Consider the following 27,985-nt stretch of genomic DNA (forward strand, 5'->3'; position numbering starts at 1 on the left):
CGACAGAAAATGAAAGAGCGGCCGTGATGCACAGTGGGTGCAAGGACGTCCAAATGCACGGAGCAAATTTGAGGGCATAAATTAAATGAAAATATAATTAGAAAATTAAAGCTTGGCAAAACCTTCAGTTTAAAATGTTACTTCAGAAATAAGTTAAAATCTAACAACAAAATGTTAGAAAAATTTTGAAGAAATTTGAAATTTACCTCACAATATAGCAGTTAGAATGTGCGTTGTGTAAACTGTACTTCACGTGTTCAGTTGCTAGCGAAGTTCTCGAGCGAACGCTCCAAATTGGTGTGATTTTCCAAATTCGTTGAGTGTTTTTGAAAGGCGTAGTGAGGATTTTTGAGTGTTCAAGATGGCCGTCAGTCAAAAAGCTCGCGCTAAATTAAACGGCCAACAAAATAAATACACTGTTGCGTTCTGGAACATGGTTTGTTGGTTCCTTTCCCCCTTGACGCCTCTACGCCCTACGTTGTGTTTTGTTGTGTCGTCTTCGATCGCCAAAGGAGACAAAGTAAAGAACACGTCCGGCTCGTATCGAGTTTCATGCGCTAGTGCCGCTTTATTCGCACACATACTTAATCACAAATTGTCGATCGGCAGTGCTGCCAGAAAATACATTTAACTTTTAATTCCCAACTGACAAAACAACCGCAAACAATTCAAAATGACCGTTTCATAACCCTTACATTCCAACATAGCGGCCACCTAAATTTACCAAATTTACCTCTTTCCATTACTTCACAAAATGCCTGACTTTATGATATCTAATTCACTCTCTCAAACGGAAGAAGACTAATCCTATTCGCTGGCCTCTTATACAAGCCGTTCCTAGTCCTGATACTAACGACTCTCACTACGCCATCTGGGCCAGGAAATACCTCAGCAATCCGTCCCATTGGCCAATGGTGAGGAGTCTTCCCATCCTCTTTCAACAGGACCATTTGTCCTACCTTTAGCTCTACTACTGCCTTGCCGCGTTGATGTTCGTTATGTAGTTCGCTAAAATATTCCCTACGCCAACGCGCCCAATGATTCTGTACCACTCTACGCAATTCCTCATACCGCTTCAATCTATTGATTGGTACATCACCCACGTCAGGCTCCGGTAGAGCGTTCATCGGAGCCCCGATTAGAAAATGCCCCGGCGTCAATACATCAAGTTCTTCCGGATCCTCCGACAACGGTGTAAGCGGTCTGCTGTTGAGTTGAGCTTCCACTTGTGCCAGTACCGTCGACATCTCCCCAAACGCCAGCTGCCGATCACCAACAACCTTCAGTAGGACGCGTTTTGCCGCTTTTACCGCTGCCTCCCAAAGGCCGCCAAAGTTCGGTGCATGGGGTGGGATGAAGTGCCACTTAACGCCAGCGCCAACAGCATACCTCGATATATCCTCCACCGCCGAATCGCTGTTCATCAACGTGTAGAAGTCATCGATCACCTTACTCGCTCCTTGGAAGTTGAGACCGTTATCGGAATAGACCTCGCTGGGCAAACCCCGTCTTGCCACAAACCGACGAAACGCCGCTAGAAATGCATGAGTTGATAGAGACTCCACAAGCTCGATGTGAACAGCCTTTACTGAAAAACACACAAAGATTGAAATATATGCTTTTTCAGCTGCTGCTCGGCGATGCACCGGCTTCAAGTAAATGGGTCCACAGAAATCAACCCCTACGATCGAAAATGGTCGAGCTGGCATAGCACGCGACACGGGTAGCTGTCCTGGTGGTTGTTGAACTAACGCGGGATTCATCCTGAAGCATACCAGACAGCCTCTGCAAACACTATTGACCAAAGATCGTCCTTGAATTGGCCAAAATTCTCTCCTGAGTGCGCTCAATGTTGTAGTTGGCCCACCATGAAGTGCCAATCGATGATAATATTCTGCCATTAGCCTAGTAAATCGTGACTTCTTGGGTAGCGCCAACGGAAATCTGCTACAAACTTGCATAGCTTTAGCGCGATGCAAGCGGCCACCAACTCGGAGTAAACCATCACCGTCCAAAAAAGCTCCTAATGTCTTCAGTGATGATTTGGGACGTACCATTTGTCCAGCAGACAACTCCTTGATCTCAGCCGCAAAGTAAATCCGTTGTTCTCTTTTCACCAGTCGAATTTTCGCCTCTGCTAGCTCGCTCACCAACAAAACACCTTTGTGTTTAGTGTTGTGTAGGTAGCGCAGGTGTAGCCGCGACTCAATGCTGTCACGTAACTGACAGCATGTGATGTCAAAAAGGCTGGGAAGGACTTCGGCAGCGATCGGATGATCGATCGCTGCGACTCGGTATCAGGCTGCGGACTAGGATGGTCGATGTTTGATAATTGTTGTAATAGAGTATAAGTTTTAATAAGAGTCCGAGTGTGCCGTTTTATTAAGTGTGTCAAATGTACGTCCCGTTCCGAAACACAACAGTGGCGACGAGTGTCTAATTCTTTGTGTATTATTTATCTTCTGGGGAGAAAAATTCCGCGCCGCAAGCGACCAAGGATGAGCACCGAGGAGACGGGTGCTGCGGAAGAGCAAATGAGGATCGATGAGGAGCAGCGTCGTGCATCGTTTGGATTGGCCAGCGCCAGCGGAGGGTTAAATTCGCAGAACGGAGGACTGTTGCAGCCGCAATTACATCCTTTTGCTGACCAGCGCATGCTCGGGAGTATGCCGCGAAGTGAAACCGCCGCGATGCAGACATGTGCTCAGCCGCCATCGCACTTGGGGTCATTGCCTCACTTCCACGGTGGTCAGGCGCCATCGCAGTCAGCTCCAGCGCCGCCATCGCAAATGCAGCAAGCTTCAGGTCCGTATGCTACCGAAAGTTCGATGTTGCAAACGCTTCAGCATCTGCAGCAGCAGATGACACAGCAACAACAACTGATTAATCAAATGCTGTGTCAGCGTCTAACTAACCTTAGTGCACCTACGGCCGCGATACAGCCCGAACAAATAATAGATACGTTAGCTAGGAACATTACGGAATTCAGATTTGATGAGGAAGGTGGAGTTACGTTCGGTGGGTGGTTTGCGAGGTACGAAGAGTTATTTAAAAAGGACGCGGAGCGTATTGATGATGCAGCAAAGGTCAGATTATTATTGCGGAAGCTCGGGCCGGTCGAGCATGAAAGATATGCGTCATTCATATTACCGCAGCGGGCGGGAGATATCTCTTTTGTGGAAACGGTTCGGATGCTTACAAACCTATTTGATACACGGGAATCCTTGTTAAGTAAACGGTTTAAGTGCTTGCAAATAACTAAGAAAAGGAATGAGGATCACTTAGCGTATGCGTGTCGGCTTAATAAGGCTTGCGTTGAGTTTGAGCTTGGCAAGCTATCGGAGGAGCAATTCAAGTGCTTGCTCTTTGTGTGTGGTTTGAGGTCAGAACATGAGGTCGAATTTCGTACGAGGCTTTTGGCGCGCATCGAGGATAAAGCCGATCTGACGCTTCAACAATTGTCGGCAGAGTGCAACCGAATAGTGAATTTAAAGAAAGATAGTGCCATGATAGAGTCCCCAGCACAGGAAAGTGTGTTGGCAGTCCAGTCAGAACGAGTACATTTTAAAAGGTCGCAACCGGGTCAGTTTATGGGACCAAGTAAACCATGTTGGGCATGTGGTGATAGGCACTGGGCGCGCGATTGTCCATATCGCAACAAAGAGTGTTTCAAATGCAAGGGGATAGGCCACAAGGCGAGCCATTGTAAGAAAGACCGAAGGTCATTTGGACAACCAAGGTTCCAATTTAATCGTGGATATAAGAAGCGGAATAACAGCGTATCACGGGTGGTTACGGTAAAGGTGCAGAATATAGAATCCGGAAGAAAATATGTGGAGGTATTACTGAATAATGCGCCAGTTCGCATGCAGCTCGACACAGGGTCGGACATATCAATTATCAATAGAAGCGCATGGAATTATATAGGGAGTCCAAAGCTTACGCCCGTATCGGTTATAGCGAAAACTGCATCAGGAGCTGGACTTGAGCTCGAAGGCGAGTTTATATGTGAGACCACATTAGGGAATGCAACGACAAAGGCAACCATAAGAGTGGCAAAGCAAGATCTTCTGCTTTGTGGTGCAGATCTGTTTGATGCTTTGGATTTGTGGTCGTTACCCATACAGAGTTTTTGCTGCTACGTAGAAGGCTCAGATTCGAAACCGCCTGATGTGCAGAAACGGTTTCCGCAAGTGTTCCAAGGCACGGGGCTGTGTAAGAAGGCAATTTTAAAGCTTGTGATCAAGGACAGCTGTCAGCCAATATTTAGACCCAAAAGGCCAGTAGCGTACGCCATGCAAGAGGTCGTCGAAAAAGAACTTCGGCGCTTAGAGGAGATTGGTGTGATAACCCCGATAAATCATTCAGAATGGGCAGCACCAGTAGTGGTAGTAAGGAAAGCCAGCGGAGCAGTGAGAATTTGCGGAGATTATTCCACGGGACTGAATGATGCACTTCAGCCGTATGATTACCCTTTGCCTCTCCCGGAGGATATTTTCGCACGTTTGGCAAACTGCAGCGTCTTCAGCAAGCTAGATCTCTCTGACGCTTTCCTCCAGGTAGAGATAGATCCACAGTATCGGTCGTTGTTGACCATCAACACGCACCGTGGGCTTTTTAGTTACAACAGGCTACCACCCGGTTTAAAAATAGCACCGGCTGCTTTTCAGCAGATTATTGATGCCATGTTAGCTGGTTTGAATGGCGTATTTGGATACATAGATGATATCGTTATTGGTGGTTCAACAGTTCGAGAACATAATGCCAATTTAGAAGAGGTGCTGAAACGTATAGAAGAGTATGGATTTACTATTAAACCGGAAAAGTGTGCATTTAACGTGGAGCGTATCAGCTATTTGGGGCATGTTATAGATCGTAGAGGATTAAGACCGGATTCAGCAAAGATTGAGGCTATCTTGAAACTCCCAGAACCGACTGATGTTACCGGAGTCCGTGCATTCTTAGGAGCTGTTAATTATTATGGGAGATTTGTGAAGAGTATGAGGGAGTTGCGATACCCTCTAGATTGCTTACTGAAGGGAGACAAGCCATTTCGTTGGACTGAGGAATGCAGGGCGGCGTTCGAGAAGTTTAAAGCAGTGCTATCGTCTGATCTTTTGCTCACCCATTACGATCCAAGACAAGAAATTATTGTTTCCGCGGACGCATCGTCAATAGGCTTAGGCGCTACTATAAGCCACAAGTATGCGGATGGATCGGTACGTGTAGTTCAACATGCCTCGCGAGCACTAACAAAAACTGAGCAGGCCTACAGTCAGATAGATCGCGAAGCACTTGCTATAGTATTTGCCATCACAAAGTTCCATAAGATGATCTTTGGCCGCCGCTTCCTTTTGCAAACTGATCACAAGCCGTTATTGAGGATATTTGGATCAAAGAAGGGGATCCCGGCCTATACCGCGAATCGTTTGCAGCGTTTTGCCTTAACTCTGTTGGCGTATGATTTTGAAATCCAGTATGTGCGATCGGAAGAATTTGGAGGAGCAGATGTTTTATCGCGGTTGATCGGAAACCACAGTAAGCCAGAGCCAGAATGCGTAATCGCGAATATAGAGACCGACAATGATTTAGCGTACGTGGCAGTCAACGCGCTTAGTATTTTCCCGCTTTTGTTCAACGAGGTTGCTGAAGCTACGCAACGAGATTACCTTTTACGCAACGTGAAAAACTACATAGTGAATGGATGGCCGAAAACGATGGAACATGGCTCAGAGCTTGCTAGCTTTTATAGTAGAAGAGAATGGTTGAGCAACGTAAAAGGGTGCATTCTTTTTGGAGAGAGGGTAGTGATACCAAGAATACTACAAAAGCGATGTTTAATGCAGTTGCATAAGGGACACCCGGGAATCGTACGCATGAAGGCAATTGCTCGTAGTTATGTGTATTGGCCGCATATGGACGAAGACATTATTGAGACAGTGGGTACCTGTACATCATGTCAGTGCGCATCGAGATCTCCGCCGAAGGTGGAACCAGCAGCTTGGCCCAAGCCGTTAGGTCCGTGGAAAAGGATACACATTGATTATGCCGGGCCGATAGACGGAGTGTATTTCCTTGTGATCGTGGATGCGTTTTCTAAATGGCCAGAGATAATTAAAACCACGTCTATATCAGCATACGCAACCATAGCCTTGTTAAGAGCAGTATTTGCTAGATACGGAGCGCCTATAACCCTCGTAAGCGACAACGGCCCGCAATTTGTCGGACAGGACTTTAAGGATTTTTGCAAGCGTTACGGCATAGCACACATAACCACTGCACCATATCACCCGCAAAGTAATGGACAGGCCGAACGCTTTGTTGATACGTTTAAAAGAGCTTTGAAGAAAATAAGAATAGCCGATATAAAACTCGATGAAGCTCTTGATACATTTTTGCTAACGTACCGCACTACCCCGAACCCTTTGTTAGACCGAAATCAAACACCCGCTGAAATAATGTTTAATAGACCTATTCGTACCGATTTGGATCTCATAAGACCGGCTGCAAGCAAAACCGAGAATGAATCGTTGAAAACCACAAGAGCTTTGAGTGCAGGAGATAGAATATTCGCAAAGGTTTACGCAAACAATAAGTATAGATGGATGCCTGGTGTGATTAGTAAGCGAATCGGAAATGTTATGTATGAGATTAGAACTGGCAATAATCAGTTACACAGGCGTCATATAAATCAGCTACGTAAACGCATTATACCGAACCAAAGCATAGAAACCACTAGTATTAACTTGCCGCTTGATATTTTAATTGCTGAGTGGAAGCTACCGGAACAGCGCAGCCCGTTAGAAGTGTTAGAAGCTAGGCCACCTACTCCAGTTTTAACGAGTGATATATCGAACCCTCCGAGACGTCGTGAACGCGTGTATGTACAACTGGACGGTCCACCTCGCCGTTCTTCTCGCATTAGAAGACTGCCGCGCAGATTACAACCGTACCAGTTGAATTAAGAGAAGGAGATGTTGTGTAGGTAGCGCAGGTGTAGCCGCGACTCAATGCTGTCACGTAACTGACAGCATGTGATGTCAAAAAGGCTGGGAAGGACTTCGGCAGCGATCGGATGATCGATCGCTGCGACTCGGTATCAGGCTGCGGACTAGGATGGTCGATGTTTGATAATTGTTGTAATAGAGTATAAGTTTTAATAAGAGTCCGAGTGTGCCGTTTTATTAAGTGTGTCAAATGTACGTCCCGTTCCGAAACACAACATTTAGGATCCAGCTTTCGTTGGCAACAACGAATAAATCTCATACAATACGCAGTGATCCGCAGTAATTTGTCATAGTTGGAAAACCTATCACACCAATCATCGCTCTCGCTACTTACTGCGGCCACCAATGAGCTCTTCCTTCGTTCCAATAACTCCTCTTCGGGTTTTGCCAACACACCGCTAGCATTCTTCTTCCATTCTTCCTCTGATAGTTGTAACCACCCTGGACCATGGAACCACAGCTTCGATGCTAACAGCTCGCTCGGCATAGCTCCACGCGATACAATATCGGCAGGATTGTCAACGCCCTTCACATGCATCCATTTGTAGCCATGCGTCAATTCCTGAATTTCGGATACCCTATTCGCTACGTACGTAGCCCAAGAATGGGATGGTGCTCGAATCCAATGCAACACGATTGTCGCATCAGTCCACATAAAGGTTTCCACGTCTGGAATTCTCAACGCTTGGCGTACCACTTTCTGCAACCTTGCTGCCAGTAATGCTCCACAAAGTTCTAACCGGGCCAAACTGACTCTTTTCAGCGGCGCAGGACGAGACTTTGCAGCAAGCAACTCAACTACCACTTCCCCGCTGCTACCAATCGTTCTAACATACACGCATGCCCCATAAGCCGCTTCAGATGCATCCGAAAAGCAATGTAGTTGAACAGCAACAGGATTATGCACAACAGCATGGCGCGAAAACTTAACCTCCTTCAGCAACCCGAGTTGTGATTGAAAAGCATACCATCGTTCTTGCATGACAGCCGGTATTTCTTCATCCCAGTCATCAGTTGCCAACCACAACGATTGCATATTTATCTTGGCCCAAGATGTCACAGGAGCCACCAGCCCCAAAGGGTCGTATATACGTGCTACCAAAGAGTAAACCTTTCTACGGGACCAGCTCTCGTTGTTCATCTGAATGTTCGAGTCTATGTACAGTTGGTCCGATTCTGGTAGCCACGCGATACCTAGAGTTTTTATTGGCTCCTCTGGAACTTCAAACATTTTAACGTTGGATGTTGCTCTGTCTTCCGCTGAAACGCTAGATAAAACATCTGGTTTGTTAGAATTCCATTTAGTTAGATGAAATCCGCCCTTTCTCAACAATAGCGTCAGCTCAGCTTGCAACCTAACTGCTTCTTCTTCGCTAGAGGCACCACCAATGTAGTCATCGACATAGAAGTCCTCTAACAACGCTTGTCTCGCCAAGGGAAAGTTTTCCCCTTCATCAATTGCCAATTGCTGCAGTACTCGAATGGCCAGAAAGGAAGACGGGGCAAGTCCAAATGTGACCCGCTGCAACTCGTAGACTTCGATGGACTCAACAGATGAGCCTCGCCATAATACACGTTGAAAACGAGTGTCGTCGGGATGCACCTTGACTTGCAGATACATCTGTTTTATGTCTGCCACTAATGCCACGCTCCTCATCCGAAATTTCAGCAACAACGCCAACAAGTTCTCCTGAATCACAGGACCAGTCATTAACAAATCATTAAGAGACTTACCACCGTCGGTAGAGGCCGATCCATCAAACACAGGTCGTACCTTTGTACTGGTACTGGACGCCTTGATTACCGGATGATGCGGTAAGAAATAATGACCATGAGCTTCCTCGGAATCAGGGTTCGCAGCCACCTTGACTAAAATCCCTTTGTCGATGTAGTCGTTGATAACCGCCGTATACTTTTGTTTCAACCATGAGTCCCGATTGAAACGTCGTTCTAACTGCAAGAACCGTTTTCTCGCTATCGCACTGGACGGTCCCAATTGGTTCTGTAAGTCACACTTAAATGGCAGCTTCACTATATATCTCCCTTCACTATCCCGCTGATGAGTTTGCAAAAAATGTGCTTCGCAATCCCTTTCTTCCTGACTATGTTGAAGCGGCTCACGTATTTCTTCAATAATCCAAAAACGCTCAATTAAATCGTCCAACCTAGTACACGTGCCACAAGTAACATAATTGCTACCTTCAGAAGCCAGCGGAACTTTCCCAGTTGCAACCCATCCAAAAACAGTGCTAATAAATGTTGGGAGCGCTGGTAGCTCGAGCCTAATTTTACCACGGTTGTCCGGTTTCAAAAAAGTCGCGTAAAATTCGGAGCCCAACAATAAATCCACTTCAGCATCACTATCGAAATTAGGATCCGCGAGCACAAAATTCATCGGGAGATTCTGCCTGCTAATTTGATTTCCAGTTACCGGCCTGTAGCTAGAAATTCTCGGCAACACTAGAAACTGCATACGTTCTTGATAGTTACAACTTTTGGAACGTATGACAGTCGTTACCGACGTCGTTATGTCCACTTTCGAATGTCCAACTCCCGATAATGCCGTTTTACTTTCGTACTGCGGTAACTTAAGCCGCGCAGCCAAGCCCTTTGTCATCAGGTTCACCTGAGACCCACTATCGATCAATGCTCTTGCTGACAACCATTTGTTACCACACGCACGCACACTCACTATCGCCGTTGATAATAACACAGAAGTGCACTCTCTGTTCGATGACGCGTTCACCACCACATTTTGCGTGCCACTGGTAGATGGAAGTTCTTCACGAACCGACGGACCGATCGTTTCACTTACATTTTCACCGTGTAGAAGGGAATGATGTTTACGATTGCAGATATTGCATCGCGCACGTGACCAACACTTGGCTTGAAAATGCCCTTGCCTCAAACAATTAAGGCAAAGCTTCTTAGCTTCAACCACTTCACGACGACGCGGCAACGTTAAACTCCGAAACGAGTCACAATTTTCCACCATGTGCGATCCATCACATTTTGCGCACTTTGCTTCTGCAGCCACATTAGACGCAACACGACGTTCACTTGTAGATTTGCCCGCCGCCATTGGCCTATCCACTGCAAACGCGTCCATTATGCGCGTCTGTGTGCGCAAAAAGTTTAACAAATCCGTCACCGTTTTTTGCTCACTTTCTTCAACGTGCCTTTCCCACTTTTGTTGGGTGCTTTCGTCCAACTTTGAAATGATTATCTGAATAATCAAACATCCCCACTGTTCGGTCACTTCACCTAACTGCTTTAGAATTTGTAAGTTCCTTTCGAAACAATCGATAAGCCCATGAATACCCACCGTGTTCATGACTTTCATCCGTGGCCATTGTAGCATCGCGTTAACATGACGCTTTTTCAAAATATATTCGTTAGAATATCGCTTTTTCAAAGCATCCCAAGCTACGTCATAATTCGAATTGCAGGCTTGCAAAGTATCCACCACCTTCAGCGCTTCACCTTTCAGAGAACCCTTCAAATAAAGCATCTTTTCAACCTGCGACAATTTCTCGTTCTCATGAACAGTAACAACAAACATGTCGTGATACGGGAGCCATTCGTCATATTTTCCGGAAAATTGAGGAAGCGTCAACTGAGGCAAACGAACACTATTATAATCATCGCACACGCGTTCCTGTTTCACACTCGGTATCTCCGCTCCAGCCCGCAGCTTTCCCAATAATTTTCCTTTCAATAGCATGACTTTGTCTTCAATCTCACCATAAAGCACATCGTTATCTTCACTGTAATCTTTTGCGCCAATATTTCGAGCCAAAGCCTGAAACTCCCTCCAACGCTCGTTCAATAGATCGAGACGAGGCGTCAATTCTGGGAAATCACTCTCTTTGTACTGCGCCAAAAACGTGTCGATTCTTGTCAACGATTGCACGACTCGGTCGCGCTCGCGCTTTAGGATAATCATATCCAGATCTTCTGCTTGTGTGTATTGCATTGTATTGTTCGAACCCGACGCGTCAGAGAAACCGGCAAAATCTTCACTAACCGACATTTCTAATACGCGACACAAAATGCATACACACGCAAAGAACACCCACTAGCACAATGATTTCTCACGCTTTCGCGATTTTTTCTTATTCAGAAATCCACCAACGCTCGATACGGAACTTTCAGATTTCACACGCGTTACGCGATTTTTGCCAAAAGAAATCACACAAAGTTCTTCACTTTAACCAGTCAAACCAAACCGCAAATATTAGACCATCCTGGTCACGGCACCAATGTTGCGTTCTGGAACATGGTTTGTTGGTTCCTTTCCCCCTTGACGCCTCTACGCCCTACGTTGTGTTTTGTTGTGTCGTCTTCGATCGCCAAAGGAGACAAAGTAAAGAACACGTCCGGCTCGTATCGAGTTTCATGCGCTAGTGCCGCTTTATTCGCACACATACTTAATCACAAATTGTCGATCGGCAGTGCTGCCAGAAAATACATTTAACTTTTAATTCCCAACTGACAAAACAACCGCAAACAATTCAAAATGACCGTTTCATAACCCTTACATTCCAACATACACTTCGCCACTTCCTCACCTCCTCCTCATCGATCCATTTCCCTCATGTTAATCTCGGTGTGATGCTCGCACACATTTACTAGAATCTCGCGCAAATCACGCCAGTAAAGTTTTATTTCGGTTTTAAGTGGAAATTCGTGGCCAGGATATGTTGAAATAAACAGTTGAAGTCTGGAGTTTACTACCATACTCACCCCGCTAGCCATTACCGGCATTGAACTTCCAAAGGGCATTGTACAACAAGTCTCCTCTGAATTCTCGGCAAAGTTCTGCTCCTGATCAATCGTAAGTACAGTAATGGTTACTACTCAAGACACCACTTAAATTACGTACATTTTTATTAGTAAGAATACAGAAGAGAATTTCACTACGGCTTTGGTAACGAAACGAAATATGCAACCAACTGCTCCACCACAACATTACCAGCGCAGCAGCGGTTGCTGGGGTTTGAGGAGAAGATTTAAGACATTTGCCGAATGCTGTTCAGCGATTTCTCTATATTCCTATAGGTCCGCGGAGGTATCACTTCTAATAATACTTTGCTGTAGTTTGAGTGGTCTGCTAGTTGCTTAAACATGCTCTTGGTGTAGTTGCGAGTTTCCAGCGATCCCTCCAGTAGCAGATGCGCCCCTGTCAGTATGAGCTTGTCGCGTGTTTCCTTCGGCAATGCGAACACCTTCTCGCTGCCCAGCTGCTGCACGATCTTGTTCAGCAGCTTGGCCGCCGTCGTCCGCACGACCGCATTCTGGTGCGTCGCTCCCTTGTAGGAAATGATGTGCACCACCTTCGGAATCGATACGTTGTCGCACATGGCCTCCAGCGCCTGGGTAGCGTCGGCCCGTAGGAACTTGTTGGTGTCTGCCGTGCGGTGCAGCAGATGCGTTGCGATATCTTCCGCCTCACCCTCCAGACACCGGCGATGGGTGGCGAAAAACTCGGCCGAAGCTTGGCAGGCGGCTCGGGCCACCTGAGAGCGCAAGTTACGCACCTGCTTCGCCAGTGCCACCGACAGCAGATGTATCTGGGTGTCGATCACCTCCGGATGGTGGCGTATGAGTCGCACGAAGAATTGAAGCCCACTGATGTTTTGCTCCCAGTTCGGGCTTTCCAGGTGCGTCAGGCAGTTGTTGAGCGCGTCCTTCGGTTTCTCGAACCGGCGCAACGTTTTCTGAAAGATCACCTCGTTGAGCTTGTTCTTTGCCTTCACGCTCGATACGACCTCCTTCACGGGGGCCACTTTGCTGCTGCGACGCACTAGAAACGGTTTCTTAAGAATTTTTTTCGGTGAAACGGGCACCGGAGATTGTTCTGCTACCTCTATCCGATCCAGATGCTGCAAATTGCCCATGCTAGCCGACTGCACGCGGCTTCTGGGGCGGGAAATAGCCAGCTCTTCCTCGATTTCTTCGTCTTCCTCCTCTTCCTCCTCGTCCCCCTCCTGTTGCCTGTAAGCATTATGACTGGACAGTTCCTCTGTGGAGTACGAGCCTTGCAATGGACGTGGACTTGGTGTAGGATAGCGCTTCGGAGTGGTCGGTGATTTGGGTTTTAAGTGTCTATCGTGATTTCGAACCTGCTCATCGTCCTCCTCATCATAGTCCGACTCATACTGCACCTGGTTCGAGCTAATTCCATCCATCTCGCTATGAATCGGTGTCGTAGTCCGCTCCCCATACCATTCACCATCTGCACGATCATCCCCAGGGGCTTTCCCCGCAAACGAGCGGTGCGATTTGAGCGAAACATTGTCCCCCATCGATGCATTCTTCATGGACGCATTGCTGTACGAAGCGTTACTGGTGCGCGATGTACGACCTTCTGGTGTTGCTTGGTGCTTGAGCACTCCCGAACCCATCGACTTGTGCGAGCTAACGGACTGTGGTCGCGAAACGGACGGTATCGATGGAGGACGACTGCTACCGGATAGGGCACTTGGGTAAGGACCATCCCCACCAACCGTTACCCGGTCTCGGTCGCGCTCTCGAAAGTTCAAAATACTGTTGGAGATGATGCGGGTGGAGGTGGAATCGTTACTTGATCGTTCGTCCTGCTCGCTGTCATAGTTTTCGTCCCGATGAATGATGTAGCTTTCCTGATTAATGCCTGCCCCCGCCGGTGGCTGATGTTCGCCCAGGAAACGTGTCCGATGCGGAGTGCTCGGTGCAGTACCGCTGCCGGTGCCCATGTTGGAATCGGCGTAATAGCTCTGATGTTCACCATGGCTCGCACTGTTGCTCCGATTATTTGCGCCACCGTTGCTGGCCGCATGGTGGTCGTGATGGTGGTGGTGATGGTGGTTGTTAAAGCCTTTGCTCGGTGATAAATTAGGACGCTGGTCTACATCCTGCTTCTGCACATGCGTAGTCATTTGTTGTTTGTTGTGGCTGGAAGAACAGTCCCAAAGCAAAGGCATGGAAAAGAAAGAAAGAAAGAAAACGAAAGGCTCTGATTATAAATTCATAATGACACTCTTCAAAGGCAAAAATTGTGAACTGTGAACTTTGAAAGACATGTTCTGGTCAAATCATTAGCCTGATGAGCCTGAGAACAAGGTATGAGTTAGAGGTCGTAGGGAGAGCGAACACGTCTCGAGTCAGAGAGTTCCTCCCTTATCGTCCACGTCCACTGCCTTCGATCGATCGATTGGCGTGATAGGAATAGAATGATTGAACCTCCGAAGTGAAGGCGTAACGCCCAAAGCCAAGGATAACAGCACAGGTGCTTATGTACGTATATTCAAATGAGCCAAAAACATTGAAGAAAGCAAATGTTCTTGGCACGGAGCTTCGTTTACACCTTCACTCGCGGACCCCATTTTTCTGCGGATATTATATGTTAAAGAAAAGCTAATTGTGAATTACGTTTCGTCGTTGAACTCGACCATTATTAGCACGTCGCTCGATGCCGTGGTCGGCGGTCCGTAACCGTTAGCCACCATGACAGGTGGCGGGAACATTACGACCAGCTCACCACCATCCACTTCCTCGTCGTCTCTTGCTTCGCACGCTCGCGGTATGAACAGTTTCTGTGGCGTTTCAAAAGCTGTCCCATTTGCGAAGGGGACTACGCTGGTAATTTCCGCCAGCTTGATGCAAGCCACTTCGGAGGGTATTCTGCTAACTTCGGGCTGACCATTTGCTCCCAGATTGGTCTCATCACAGACGGGTGGGGTAGTTTCTTTTCGTCGCTTGAAGAAACACCACTGACACAATCGCACCAATTCTGGGTGCGTTCGCAAAATTCTGCTATAGATACTACTACTACTGGTACTACTGTCGAGGGCCACTGGCGGCATGCCCTCGGACGGGGCACCAACGAACTCGTCGCTGGTGATCGTTTTGCACACACTCATCGCGCTTTTGGCGCCATTGGCAGCACTGTTGTTGTTATCACTGCACTGTTGGAGGGTGGAAATCGGTGGAACCGTTGGTTCCTCTTCCTCTTCCCTCTCCTCGGACGACGTGCACGACGACGGGTTGAGCTGGTGAAAGCAACCCAAACAGCTTCCACAGATCCGGTGGTATGTAGGAGCGAGTTTCACAAACATACTACCGCCAACACCAGCGCCGTACTACTACTGCTTCAGTAGTCTAACCACGATGACGAACGCGTAGCAAGTGGCACACCAGACCAGTCCGCGTAATTTGAAGTTCGTCGACGGCCATTTGACCACCAGCGTGTAAGCTTTTCCACCCAACGTCAGCACATACAGCACACAAGTCCAACACTTCCCTTCAAGGAAAGTTCAAGAAGCTTCGTTGAGCTGGCTAACAACACCACTGCCCATCATCAACACGACACTGGACGCAGGCAGCCTTGTCACCATTAGCGCGCTGTGGCCTACTTTTCACTACTATCGAGGATAGTTTTGCGATTTGGTCGTGTGAAGTCCGCAAGCAGCACCAGTAAGCCGCCAGTCAGTTACGTGCGGAATAAAAAACTACAAACACACACACATAGCATCGATTAGCACTACGACGACCATTCCCCCTTATGTATTGGACTGAATCGACCGAAGTTCGCCCAAGAGTCCTTCGGTCCTTCACGACTTCACCGGTGGTCACCGATGATTGCGCCGCGATGTCCAGCGCTGCGATGTGTGATATAAGGGTAACAGCACGCTATTGCCACCGAACGGCGAATGAATGTTGCGACGCCACTGGCTGAAGGTAACCGGGTAACACACGGCTATGTATAATGGCAGGCGGGCGCACAAGCCGAAACCTACCAACACCGGGTAACCCTCCACAGTAGTAGGTTTCACTGTGTACGTTTCCTGGACTTTTGTGTATCGCTAGCGGTGGTAGTCCTGGCTGTATTCCGTCCCTTCAGTACCCCCCTCTTCTCCCCTTTCTAGCAAGGTTTGTTTATATCAACGCCATGCACTGAGGAGAGCGCGCGCCATACGTTCATTTATTGGTATAGTTTCCCATTTTCATTCATTCGGCACGGCTGGGTGGTATTGAATCCCGCGCCATACCAGCACAACGGGGATATAAGCGAGAACGCAAATGAACGGGTGTGTTTGGGCGGTGTTTTGTTGCTGTCGAAGCTAGTAACCATATCAGCAAACAAGTATCAGCCACATACACAGACACACACCGGGGGTTGAGATTGACGAACAAAAAAGCGAAGAGGTCCCTACCGATGATTTATGATGTGTGTGTGTGCTGTAGGTATCGTTATTCAGCAAGTCTACCCAAACAAAAGGCCTAGAGCATTGATGAATCTTCAACCCGTCTTGTGCAACCGTTGTCCAGTATCTCATGGGTGTGAAAGTGGGTTGGGCAAGGGTGGTCCTTCAATTCCCAAGACCCTAAGATTTGAAATTGGTTCTCTTAACCCAAGGTCGTTCGATACGTTGACCTCTTTTTCTGTAAGGACTCATACAAACTTATGGTGTGACGTACACGAGAAAACCATTAAAAAATAAAGCACCCGCTTCGTTTTCCCGGGTGGAGTTTGGCAGGAGAAGCATGATGTGGTCTTTGCGTGACACCAAACTTTAAGACGCAAGATAGAGCACTTGTGGTCCTGTGCGGTGGTCCATTCACGCCCAGTGTTATGATGGATTGAGGCAACTGACCAGCAGTAGGTTGGAATGCATACTGTGAGATATACAATTAGCTCAAGGAAAATATGCTATCTTGGTTGGTTGTTCTTGATCGATCGCAGGTTGACCTATGTCCAAGAGCCAACATAAAAGATAGCTTAAGTAACCGTTTAACTGCACTTTTAATTGATTTTGGAGGTCGTTTGACACATAAAGTATGCACCTATAGCAATGAAGTACATAAAGGTTGTGTTTTGGGTGATTTAGTGCAAACGATAGGCTATTGCTTTTGTTGCAGTAAGTTCGATTTACTCTTGTGTCGCACAACAGTTTTATTTGCTCTAAGTGTGCATTGGCCACGGCGGTCCTGTGGTACAGTCGTCAACTCGAACGACTCAATAACATGCCCGTCATGGGTTCAAGCACAGAATGGACCATCCCCCCGTAGCAAGGATTGACTATCCAGCTACGTGGTAATGAATTAAGTCTCGAAAGCCTGTATAGGCCACGTCCGCGTAGGACGTTACGCCAAATAGAAGAAGGTGCATTAGCCAGTAATGGGCTTGGATATTAGTGACTTGATTGGTTTTTACCTCAGCATAACAACAGCAAGCCTATCGGAATCGATTCCCATCGTGCCGAGTTTTAGTGCCGACCGTAATGATGCATTAATGCACGACTCTCCGATTCTGTTGGTGCATCGAGTTCTGGTTGTGTCGGGTCAATGTAGCTTCAAGACCCGACCCTAACTGGCTCTTTATGCTTTCTTGCACATCTACTGATCTTTTGGATCTACTCCAATTCCGTTGAACCCACGGGTTAGGCTTGAGCCCAACACTGATCTACCTTACCTGCTGCACCTACAGGTGGGAATCGATTCCGATAGTTCCACATTCGACTCCGATTCGAGTCGTGAATTGAATCGTATGATCCATCACTAATAATGTGTATTACTTATTAGGGATTTGATTCAAACGGGGCGGCTCGAACCTTTGACGAGCGTGTTGTTGTTAGGTCCTACGACCTGGCGACTTTACTATGGACTGTACCGGCCCAATCTATGCCTTTAATGTCATTGCTCACACTATCGTTTCATTGTATGATTTAATTGCATATTAATTTATGACGGGAAAGTGGTCTAATGAATCGCTTGTTGTGGTCACATAAGGCTGGCGATGGCCAGATACTCAAGTTATTGATAGCTAAGCAGAGAAATCCATTTAGTCTGAGACTTTTGCAACGTATTAAGGCCCGGGGGTACAGTATCGGACATTAAGATAGGACCCTTTTTTTCAATGCACCGTGCACTTGTTTTACCACGTTACTTGTGTTTGTGTGTGTGTATGTGTGTATGTGTGTGTGTACGTGTGTGTGAGTGTGTGTGTGTGCATGTGTGTGTGTGTGTAGTAGTAGAAAGAGAGTGTGCTTTTTAATGTGTATTGTGTCTGAAAAACATAGCTTGCCATGATGTCATATTGCGTTGAAATTATTCTTATTATGTGTGTTATCATGTGAAACATTGTGCGTTTACACTTGGATAAAAACTAAAGTTTGCATCGACAGCAGCGCTTGTTCCTCGGACGAAAACGCAGGTGTGCTGTTTCATGAATGTGAATGCGACACCGGTGCGAAATGGACACGCGCACAATAGCAATGAACTCGGCATTCCCTCACAGGTGTTTCTCCAGTGCACGCCATTGAAAGGCCTTCGTGCATCTCTGCGTTGCACGTTGTGTGCGAATGGTAAACTTTGTGCGTGCATTGAGCTGGCGCGCAGTTATTCTTTTCAATGGGCGTTTTGTTTCATGAGCGTGGCAGTATTATTTTCTCGATTTTGAAGGGAAGACGCTTATTCGCGTACTCGTTGATAGTTTTTATCCATGCGATGTTTTCGCTGCTCCAAAACGATGTAATGCATCGCGTATAGAAGTATAACGCAGGCAGAGCACGGGATCAGCCGTGTCCAAGTTTTTAACCAGCGCGTTCTTGACGGTCCAAGCAAGCAATATTAGTAACAATAGGTCGAGGTAAACGATGTACCGATTATCAGCGCCATATGTAAAAGCGAATGGCTGCTGCTGGCATTAAGCGCAAAAGGATCGAGTTCGTAATGGAACGATCGCGCACTTTTGTGGCAAACGCGCTTCGGACAACCGAAACGTGCTTAGACAACTGAAACGCGCTTGGACAACCGAAACGCGCAAGTCAACCGGACGTCCTCAGAAGACCACGGCGAAAGAAGACCGTAACATTGTAAATATATCGAAAACACACTGATCGCGAGGGCGGTGGTCCTGCTTATCACACCAAAAACCTAACCCAAAACACAAAAAAACTACTTACAAATCTATCCGAAACGACCTACTTGTGAAACAAACACACACATCAATACACATTCAAACATACATCCACACACACACACACACACATGCACACACACATACACACACACACACACACACACACACACACACACACACACACACACACACACACACACACACACACACACACACACACACACACACACACACACACACACACACACACACACACACACACACACAAACACATACAAACCACACATAAACTTGGCCCAACGGGTGCACGGTGCGTTAAAAAACCAATGCCCTATCTTTCTGTCCGATACTGTACATTGTCCGTACTCTCCTAGTGTAATTTCGATTTTCACTAGTGCATCTGGCGGCGGCTGAGCGAAGCATGTTAACAAGTAATGTAAGCCGCTTCAGAAAATATGTTATTTTTCCACGGTTTTTTACTTAAACAGGACTGGAGCTTGTTTATTGATAGATAAATATGTTGTGCAAGTGTTTCAGCCATCTTCGCATAAAAAAACCGATGAAAAAAACTACTTAATTTTGAGATCCGGCACGACCATTCCCTCGATTACCAAAACAAGCTTCCACCAGCCGCCGCCAGGTGCGCTAGTTAAAATTGAAATTACACTAGCGAGTACGGACAATGTCCCCCGGCGTTTAAGATATACCAAGAATCGGTCAACAAGTTTGATGATGTATCGTAAGTGCACTTACCTTCCCATTAGATTCGGATTGTAGAACCGCATACCAAATCTCGATTGTCTGAAACCTTCACTTTCCACCACCGGATCCGTAGCGGGTCGGATGTCGTTGTGTACTTGCTTATTGGCACTAGCTGCAGAAAAGATTCAGGCAAAAAAAAGAAGAAGCAGTGACCACCACAGTGCCGGGCATCAGATAACGCTCTATGCAAACGCAGAATGCGACAGCAAAACGGTAACACCGCGACGATCGTGCCCTTAAGACTTACCGATTGTGTCGCTCATAAACCCATCACTGTTGCGGGAATACAGCTTGCCCCGCATTCGCGGTGTCCTCATTTCGTACGGGTTATTGTTCTTCGCCAGCATGGCCTTACCGTTCGTCTTCGGATCCATTTCGGGAAATCTAATCAGATAGGAGATTCAAATGCATTCAGCTCATAACGGGGGAATATGGCGCGAAAATTGGAATTTGCTAAGTGGTGTAACGCATTGATATGATTGAAGAAGGACGTACCTTGACGAAGAGGAGGAGGATGTTGCGTTGCGTGAAAGTTTGCCATTCGCTATTTGCGGTATGCCGGACAAATTTCCCTCCAGCTTTCGGTTGTTGATTGTGCCGGGCTTTGCTCCTGCGGCTGCGGTCAGCTTGCTGTCGAGCAGCTCCGGGTACGACCTGGAAGATTGTCCATTGCCGTACATTGGTCGAGTGGCTGTGTGTTTGTGTGTGTGAATGAAGGAGAACATCAATTTGCATATGTTAGGGATTTTCCGGCATTAGGTGCGGTATTGCTGCTGCTACTGTCCGAGGTGTTGCAGTAAAAAGCCTTCTCGGGGAAAGTGTGTCAAGATCATAACAACAAAACCATTTCGCTCAACAGTAACTTACCATTGGTCGGTCCTACTGGCTGGGCCATATTATCCTGCAGGCGAACGCAAAAGCGGAGCATAGTAATATGGGGTTAAGATACGGGATTGTTTGGATGCAATTTCTTGCAAATGACATTTCTTACCGCATATGAGACCGGGATTTTAGATGTCCAGCCCGAATGGGTGGCAATTTTCGATGTTTCAATTGGTTGTTTAATTTCGTCAAAAACGGTGAAGCTTGGCTTCCTGAAAGAAGAGCAAACAAACAATCAGCCATGAGGGCATTCGTGTCAAATTTTCCTATTAAGACAAAGCCTTACTGTCTGATGTCTTCAAACGAACTGTTTTCCACTTGAAAGCTAGGATATTTGTTTCGCCCGGGCCGGTTGAAGGTGGGCGAAGCGGACCCACTACCAGCCTCGATCCAATCGACGTCCGCACCGAACATGATGACCGAGCTGGCCCGGTTAGAAGGAACTTTAATCGCGTACTCTACGCTTCCGTCCGGGCCGATGAAGGGAAGCTGCTTGCGGGCCAGGCGTGCCTTGACGGCCGTGATCAGATGGTTTCCTTCCGAGCGTGTTCCGACAGCGGCGCAGACAACGTCTAGAACCAATTTAGGAGAGCTAATTTGTCCCAGCACAGCAAGCACGTCCAGCGCAGCCTGTAATAGTGAACAGAACAAGTTGTAACAGAGCTTGATTAGCAACAAAAACATCCACCGGAACGGGTTTACAACTTCCACTACTACACTACTTACATGGCGGACGCGTTTCTTGCGATCCAGTGCCGCTTCGGTCGCTCGGGAAATAAGCGTTTTGATGTCAAAGTAGGTGCTCGGAAATGTCATTAAAGCAAACAGCACCGTTTGCAATGCATTCTCGCGAAACTGCAACGAGACATTGAGGGCAATGAGAGGAGGGGAGGGGCAATGAAAACAACGCAAAAACCCACACCAGAACGTTATTGCTAACCTTGGAACTTTTGGCATGCAGGAAATCATCCGATAGTAACCGCTGAACAATGGCCGCCGTTGGTAATCGTTGCATCAGTGCCTTGGCCACCGTGTTGCTTCCGGGGCCGCCCTGCCGGCACAGGCCGGTCATGATTTGTCCCACCCGGTCCTCCAGGTTTTCGAGCGGCAGCCGGGACACCAGGTTGACCAACATGCGCACCTTATCGTCAATGACATCGAGATTCCGCTCCGAGGACAGCAGCGTGCGCAGCAGCGACTCGAGATAGGGTTGCACCTTTGCCAGATTATCGGATGATTTAAGTGCTTCCTCGATGCTACAGAAACCTTGGGACCGTAACCGCCAGTCCTGGACAGAGAGAGAGAGGGAGAGGAAGAGAGAAGGGAGCAAAAAGTTGAGACGTTATTCACTAACCAACAAGCCCCAATACACCGGTTTGGGGAGTAAATTTGCTTCACTATTATTGCACTGTAAACGATAACTGGATAACAAATGGAATTTACATTTCTCATCGCTGGTGAAGATTTGTTTCCGTTCCGAAGAGAAGTATTTCTTTAGAAATGAACTATTATCACCACCACCGAAGCCTGTTAATGGACACTGTTTCACAATGCGGTTTTGATTGGCTGGCTGCCGAACTAATCACCAGACAATCGGCAACCTTATCCGGCCGGTTCAAGGAGAGCTACTGAACCTTCGGATTGGCAAGGGTTTCGGCTAAGCCCGGCTGGCTGGCTGTGTGGCTGCCCTGTGTGCCGTCTTCGTCTTCTCTAACCTAGAAAATTCCTTCGGCGTACGAAGTGGTACCGATTTCCTTTTGTAGAACACCGCACCGCAGTCCCCAATGGTCATAAAAAGGGGGGCTGCGTCAGAGAGCCGGAGGATTGGGAACGTACGTCAGATTGGTGGAATTGTGTGTGGTTCTTCGAGTGTGTTTCTTCGAGAAGCCACCAGTGCCACAAAGCGCCAAGTGCGAGAACAGTGCCAACAATCATAATCGGAAACACACACAGTCACCGACCGGGCGGACGGTCCCCGGGTCAAGAAGATGGGGGGAAAACCCGTCGGTACCCACGGCAGCCACACAGGGCACCTACACAATTAGTGGCACGAAAATTTGTGATTAGGTTTGGGGCTGAGAAAACGAAACTGAAAGTCCCTTCATAGTGTGGCGTGGAATTGATTTAGTGCGTTGACACCGTTCTCTATTTCCCTTTTCCCCAAAAAGTGTTGGCCAAAGAGCCCGCCAGCAGCAGGATGTTGGTGTTGGCGGGTTTTGTTTTGGGACAAATCTAGGGTGTCCGAAACCGAAAGGAATAGAATGAAAGAAAGAAAGGACCCAACGAAAGTAGATCGTAGCCGGGTGTAATAAGTAAACCGGACGTTGATAAGACATTATAAGAAATCGTCGTTGCTGTCGATGTCGCTTTAAGAAGGAGTCTTTGTGTTACTTTTTTGTTGCGCGCATGGGTGAGAAATGTAGGAAAATTACATGGATGTAGGTGACTCCCTAGTGGTGACTCGTGGTGCTGCGAAGAAAGTCTGTGGCACAAAAAAATGAAAACCCTCTCTTGGCTAGGTGGCGAACACAACAGCACGCAATGTGTGTTCCTTGCGCGGTACCATTTCGGGCACCAAAGGTGAGGCGGGCAGCTTTTAACCCGCTTTTGACCCTATTTTGCACCTTTGCACTACAGGTTGACAGATTCGTGTGTGTAGTTGCTGCTGTTCTTGCCCCGGTGTCCTTCTTTCGGTCTCAGGCGAGTTTCTTTTTTAAAGTAAAATAGTTGAAACATGTTTGTAATTACTTTTCCGGTGATTCATTAGCCCAGGTAGCGAGCGTTCCACTTTTTAGCGAAAGCGAGTTACGGAAATGAAATTATGACGATGCGGTGTGGAATACATTTTTCTTTACCATTCAGCTAGATCAGCGTGATCGTCTAATAATGATAATGAAATGCATCGAGGTTCGGCAGAACAAACGAGTGGAGTAAAAATCATTTCCAGCAGCAATGTTTTACTCGATTCGATCCGATTACGTCACTTTTAAAGTAAAATGTCAACGTGACGAAAGGAAATTACGGTTATGTATATAAAAAAACGCGATGAACGCGGCGAGATGTGAAGCCATGAACCGATGGTTCGTTATTTCTTCGGACAGCGCTGTGTGGGGGAATATCCTTACGTTTAACCGAGCTTGACCATATACAGAGCGCGGGCTGGCCCGTTGTCGCATCGATTGCGTGTTGCACTTGATTTTCGAAAGCATTTCTGTACCTCCCGTATGTAATCGGATGGACGTACGTCATTCGCCTGGTGGTTGAGCGAACCCTTTGGTTTGGGTAAAATGAATACCAACTACGAGCCTAGGTAGCCACCCACAGGTGGCTTGGGTATGTAGGTGACCGGGAGGCTTGTTGATGAAAATCGCCCTAAGGTGAGGACTATAACAGGTGCCGGTCCGAGTGTATTGCTTTTTTAACTCCGTCTCACCCAAACCTGGGGCTTTTCAAAGTTTTCTGAGCCAAAGTAACAAAGCTTCTGCTGGCGGGACGGTCTTTGTGTAATTTGTGCAAAAAAGGAGGTCAAACCAACGGAGCCGAGGAGAAAATTGGTCATTCTAATGAGCGACCAGCAGCAGCAGCAGTAGTAGTAGCAGTAGGTAGGTAGGTAGGTTGAGTTTTATTTACTGGCCTGATCTAGATTTTCCCTATTTCAGTTAATGTCAGACGCCGTCGCAACGGCTTTTACTGTTCATTTCACTAGTGTTTGTTCCACTAACGAAAATGAGAGTAGGCATACTAATAATGGTCGGTGAAGACCGAACCGAGGTAACCTTTAAATGGGTGTCCTCAAAAACTTACCGGACTTTTCAGCTGCAAAAGCGTGAGGCGGCTCACGATACCGAGATCTTCCCAGGAGCTGATTATTTGCTGCATCGGCGGTTGCGTTTGCTTGGGCGATGCCGGTCGCGACACGTTCGGCGAATGGGCGCGATCTTTGGAGAAGGAAACGAATTTTTCATGCCCATCCACTGCTGCTGCTGCTGGACTGAGTGTGCTGATGATTTCATTTCCATTTGCATCGCTTGGTGCGCCGAATGTTAGCCGCGAAGGCGTTCGAGTAAACGGCACAAAGGGCGTCGGGCGGTCTACCAGCTCGTCGACGGACGTTTGTGTCGCAATGGTTTTCCCAAACACATCGAAGATGTCATCCTCGTTCACGCTGATGCACTTGTCCGTACGCCCGTCGACGACCGATTCGCTAACACTGGATATGAGCTGGGTGTTGTTGTTGTTCTTATCGCTTGCCGCAATCATATCGAGCGATTTTGCATCGTTCACATTTGAACTTTTCCGACGACTTCGGTGCGGCGATGTGGACGGACTTCGCAGCAGGTTGTGAATCATCTCGATGCCACTGTGCGGCTTGGGACTGAGAGATGAGGGGCTGATGTAGACGCTGCGCTTCATCGTGGCAGAGGTGGCCGATCGGCTTCGCGACAACGTTCGACCGCGGACCGCATTGGCCGGCTGCGGTGTGAGCTGACCTTTGCCATCGGAGCCACCGGTGGTCGGTGACTTGGGCGCATTGTTGAGGGTTTCGTGCGCTTTTCGCATCGTCTTTGGTGAGGGCATCGTGTTGAGGCGAGGAATACCTGATGATCGTACGATCTTGGGTATTGGTTTGGTTTGTGATGTGACGGGAGATACCCCTTCACCCTTGTCGGCGGCCTGGGCTGGCTTGGGCGATGGTGGTGGTGGAGCGTTTTGTAGCTTTTCTTCTTTCGGTATTTCGATGTTGAGCTCTTTGGTGTAATCCTTCTTGTTGTGCTCTGCCTGGGAAGGATCCTGTTCAAGGTTGGCCGCATTTTCGTTGTGATTGGTTTTCATAAGCACTTCGAGTGAGAGGTTTGGCTCTAGCTTCGGTGTTGAGCTATGGCCTGCATTGTGATTCTGTACCGTATCGATCGAGTCTGCCTTCTGCATTACTACGTTGTTTATCTTGCTTTCGATACCTTGGATCGCTTGCTTTACTTCCTCTATTTTGTCGGCCAGGATGGAGCTAGCATCGAGAGCGGCCGCCGTTAGTGGGTCGGGTTCTGGGCGGCTTTGTGCATCGGGCGTCTCTGGATGTTGTGGAGCAGTATTATTGATTTTAACCGGTTCAGGCTGTTGTATCTCCTTCGGCTCTGGTGGAGGAGTTTTTGCAGACTTTGGACGCGTAAGAGATGATTTAGGTCGTGATGATGCTCGCGATGCGCTGTGGTCTACCTCCTCTGCAACACTGCTTGCTACCATTGATGGAGCTAAGTTATCCTCCGGATCTGATCCCGAGTTAAGTTCGCTCAGCCCGGACGTTTCCATGATCGACTTTGCCGACGAGGGCCTTAGTTTGGAGGTGAAGCTACTGTTAAAGTCGGAAGACGACAGCGCCATAGTGCTTGGAGGTGACGAACGTTCCGTATCTGCCGACTGCGAATATTGCCTTCGCATCATCGTGTTCGAGTAGATTGTGCTGCTACGATCAGAAGACGAGGATGCCGATTTCAACGAGGATCGCTGAGGTGGCGCCATCGTTGAAGACGTTCGATCCGATGTTGCTGAAGAGGACGATAGCAGCTGTGTGGATTGGTTTGACGTCTGTGAGAGTGTAAGTGCATCTTGATCGCTCTGATCGAATGTGTCACTGTCTGGGGTGCGCATTTTAACTATTTCTCCACCAAACCGTACGCGTCGCGGCGTTCTCCGGACGTATTCCGTGTCGGAAGAGTGCAGCAGCTCTTGTTGCATGGTTGCCTGACTTCCCGCAATCGATTTCACCGTGACGCTATCCTCCAGCTCGCTGTCGGTAAGGACACGCACTACTCCGAACCGTTTGTTTGCATTGTCTTCGTCGCTTTCCTCGCTGATTGAGTTGGAGTTGGAGTTTTCCGCCTCTAGGATACGCATCGTCACCGACTCCTTGTTGATTTTAATCTCCGTTTCCATGATGACCTTCGAATCGTCAATCTTCTCTAAACTAACGCGCCGCAGCAGTGGTCCTCCGCCGGGTCCTTTGCTCAGAATGTAGTCGTGCTGCGCTGGGAGTCGCTCGTCCGATCCGACTCGGTGTCGCAATCGCACCGGATCGTTGGTCACCGTCGATCGAGAAATATCTCCATGGCTACCAGACTTCCAGCGCTGTGCTTTGGGTGAGAGTGGCTGCATCGGTGCACCGGGAGTCACTGTTGGTTTCCACGACTTTCGCATATCAACGTTTCCCAGCGGTATCTCGCCGGGAGGAACGACTGGATCCCGTCGCGGGCTTTTCGGTGGATTCGGCAAGCCATACACATTGCACAGAAGGTCAAAATCACGCCGATACGCCACCGAAATGCACTCGTAAAACTCGCGCGAACCGATCGTATTTTTGATCTTGAGCAGGATTTTAAGCGCAATCTCTTGATACGTTATCTGCACCATCTTGCCCCCGAGCGCATTGATAACTGCGCGCAGAATGAACGTTCGTTTGGCGGTCAAAATAGCGGGTTGAATGAGCGAAGGCAGTGCCAGCATAACCCCCACGATGTACCGGCTGCTGAGCGGATCTTTCGGATTTCGGTCCATACCGTAGTTCATGATCTCCAGCATAACGGTTTCGGGGAGCTTGGTTTGGGCGATGTACACTTTCAGCACATCCAGCGCACCCTTTCGCACTGCCGGAGAAGGGTGGCCCAGATTGTCAATGATGGGGGGAAGTAGCGGGGCAAAGTAAATGTCCGTCTCATCTCGCAGCACTATGATCACGTCAATCAAGACACGCAGTGCGTGTTGGCGCACCTGAAACTCGGGATCGTGCAATCGCTCCAAAAACTCCCGAAACAGCTCGTTCATGTTGAGCCCGACCGGGAGCTCATTATTGCGAATGATGTACTCCCAAAGTGGTGTCAGCTGCAGCACTGATAGCACTCGATGATTATCCTCCACATTCAGTGCACGCCGGTACCGGGCCGGAGATTCGAGCGGCACACCGTTGGCAGACATACCGAGACTACTACCGTGCATGGCATGCATGCTGCCTCCTCCTGTATTGCCATTCGAGGAAGTCGCACTGTCACCACTGCTGGAGGAACCGACCGCGTTCTTAGCAAACACGCGACGGAAAAACATGTTTCGTAAAGAGAGAGAAACTGAAGCACTCTATATATATTGCACTTCACTTAATGTGTAGCCCGAGCCCGCCTATCCTGCTATCGGGATTAACTATGTACAAATAGCACACCAAGAGTTGTAACACTTCCTTGCCCAAGGGTGGTGGGTCTTTTAGCACTTAAGCACCATCCTCCCAGCTTTAGAAGGAACGAACCGGACGGTTTTAATTGTAACTCGTAACTGAACGCACGGACCGCAAGTTCGGCTTGGCTGACGGACCCAGTGTTCGGAGGAATTAGAACCGACACAAACGGGAAACTCATACCGATGGACCGATGGACCATTTCGCCCTGTT

At 48.0% G+C, this 27,985-nt stretch overlaps 1 protein-coding gene across 1 annotated transcript; it reads right to left on the bottom strand.

Moving 5' to 3' along the window:
* Positions 1 to 11,638: 11,638 nt before the first annotated feature.
* On the bottom strand, positions 11,639 to 27,916 carry LOC120958439 (uncharacterized). Its single transcript, XM_040381263.2, has 10 exons — positions 24,361 to 27,916; positions 21,497 to 21,844; positions 21,283 to 21,411; positions 20,843 to 21,186; positions 20,666 to 20,768; positions 20,542 to 20,575; positions 20,170 to 20,365; positions 19,922 to 20,058; positions 19,666 to 19,786; positions 11,639 to 13,943 (listed from the first exon to the last, which is right to left on the bottom strand). The coding sequence occupies exons 1-10, from the start codon at positions 27,646 to 27,648 to the stop codon at positions 12,020 to 12,022; spliced, it is 6,624 nt and encodes a 2,207-aa protein (XP_040237197.2). The 5' UTR covers positions 27,649 to 27,916; the 3' UTR covers positions 11,639 to 12,019.
* Positions 27,917 to 27,985: the final 69 nt, after the last annotated feature.

This window comes from Anopheles coluzzii, chromosome 3 (assembly GCF_943734685.1).
Source record: "Anopheles coluzzii chromosome 3, AcolN3, whole genome shotgun sequence".
Lineage (NCBI taxonomy): Eukaryota > Metazoa > Arthropoda > Insecta > Diptera > Culicidae > Anopheles > Anopheles coluzzii.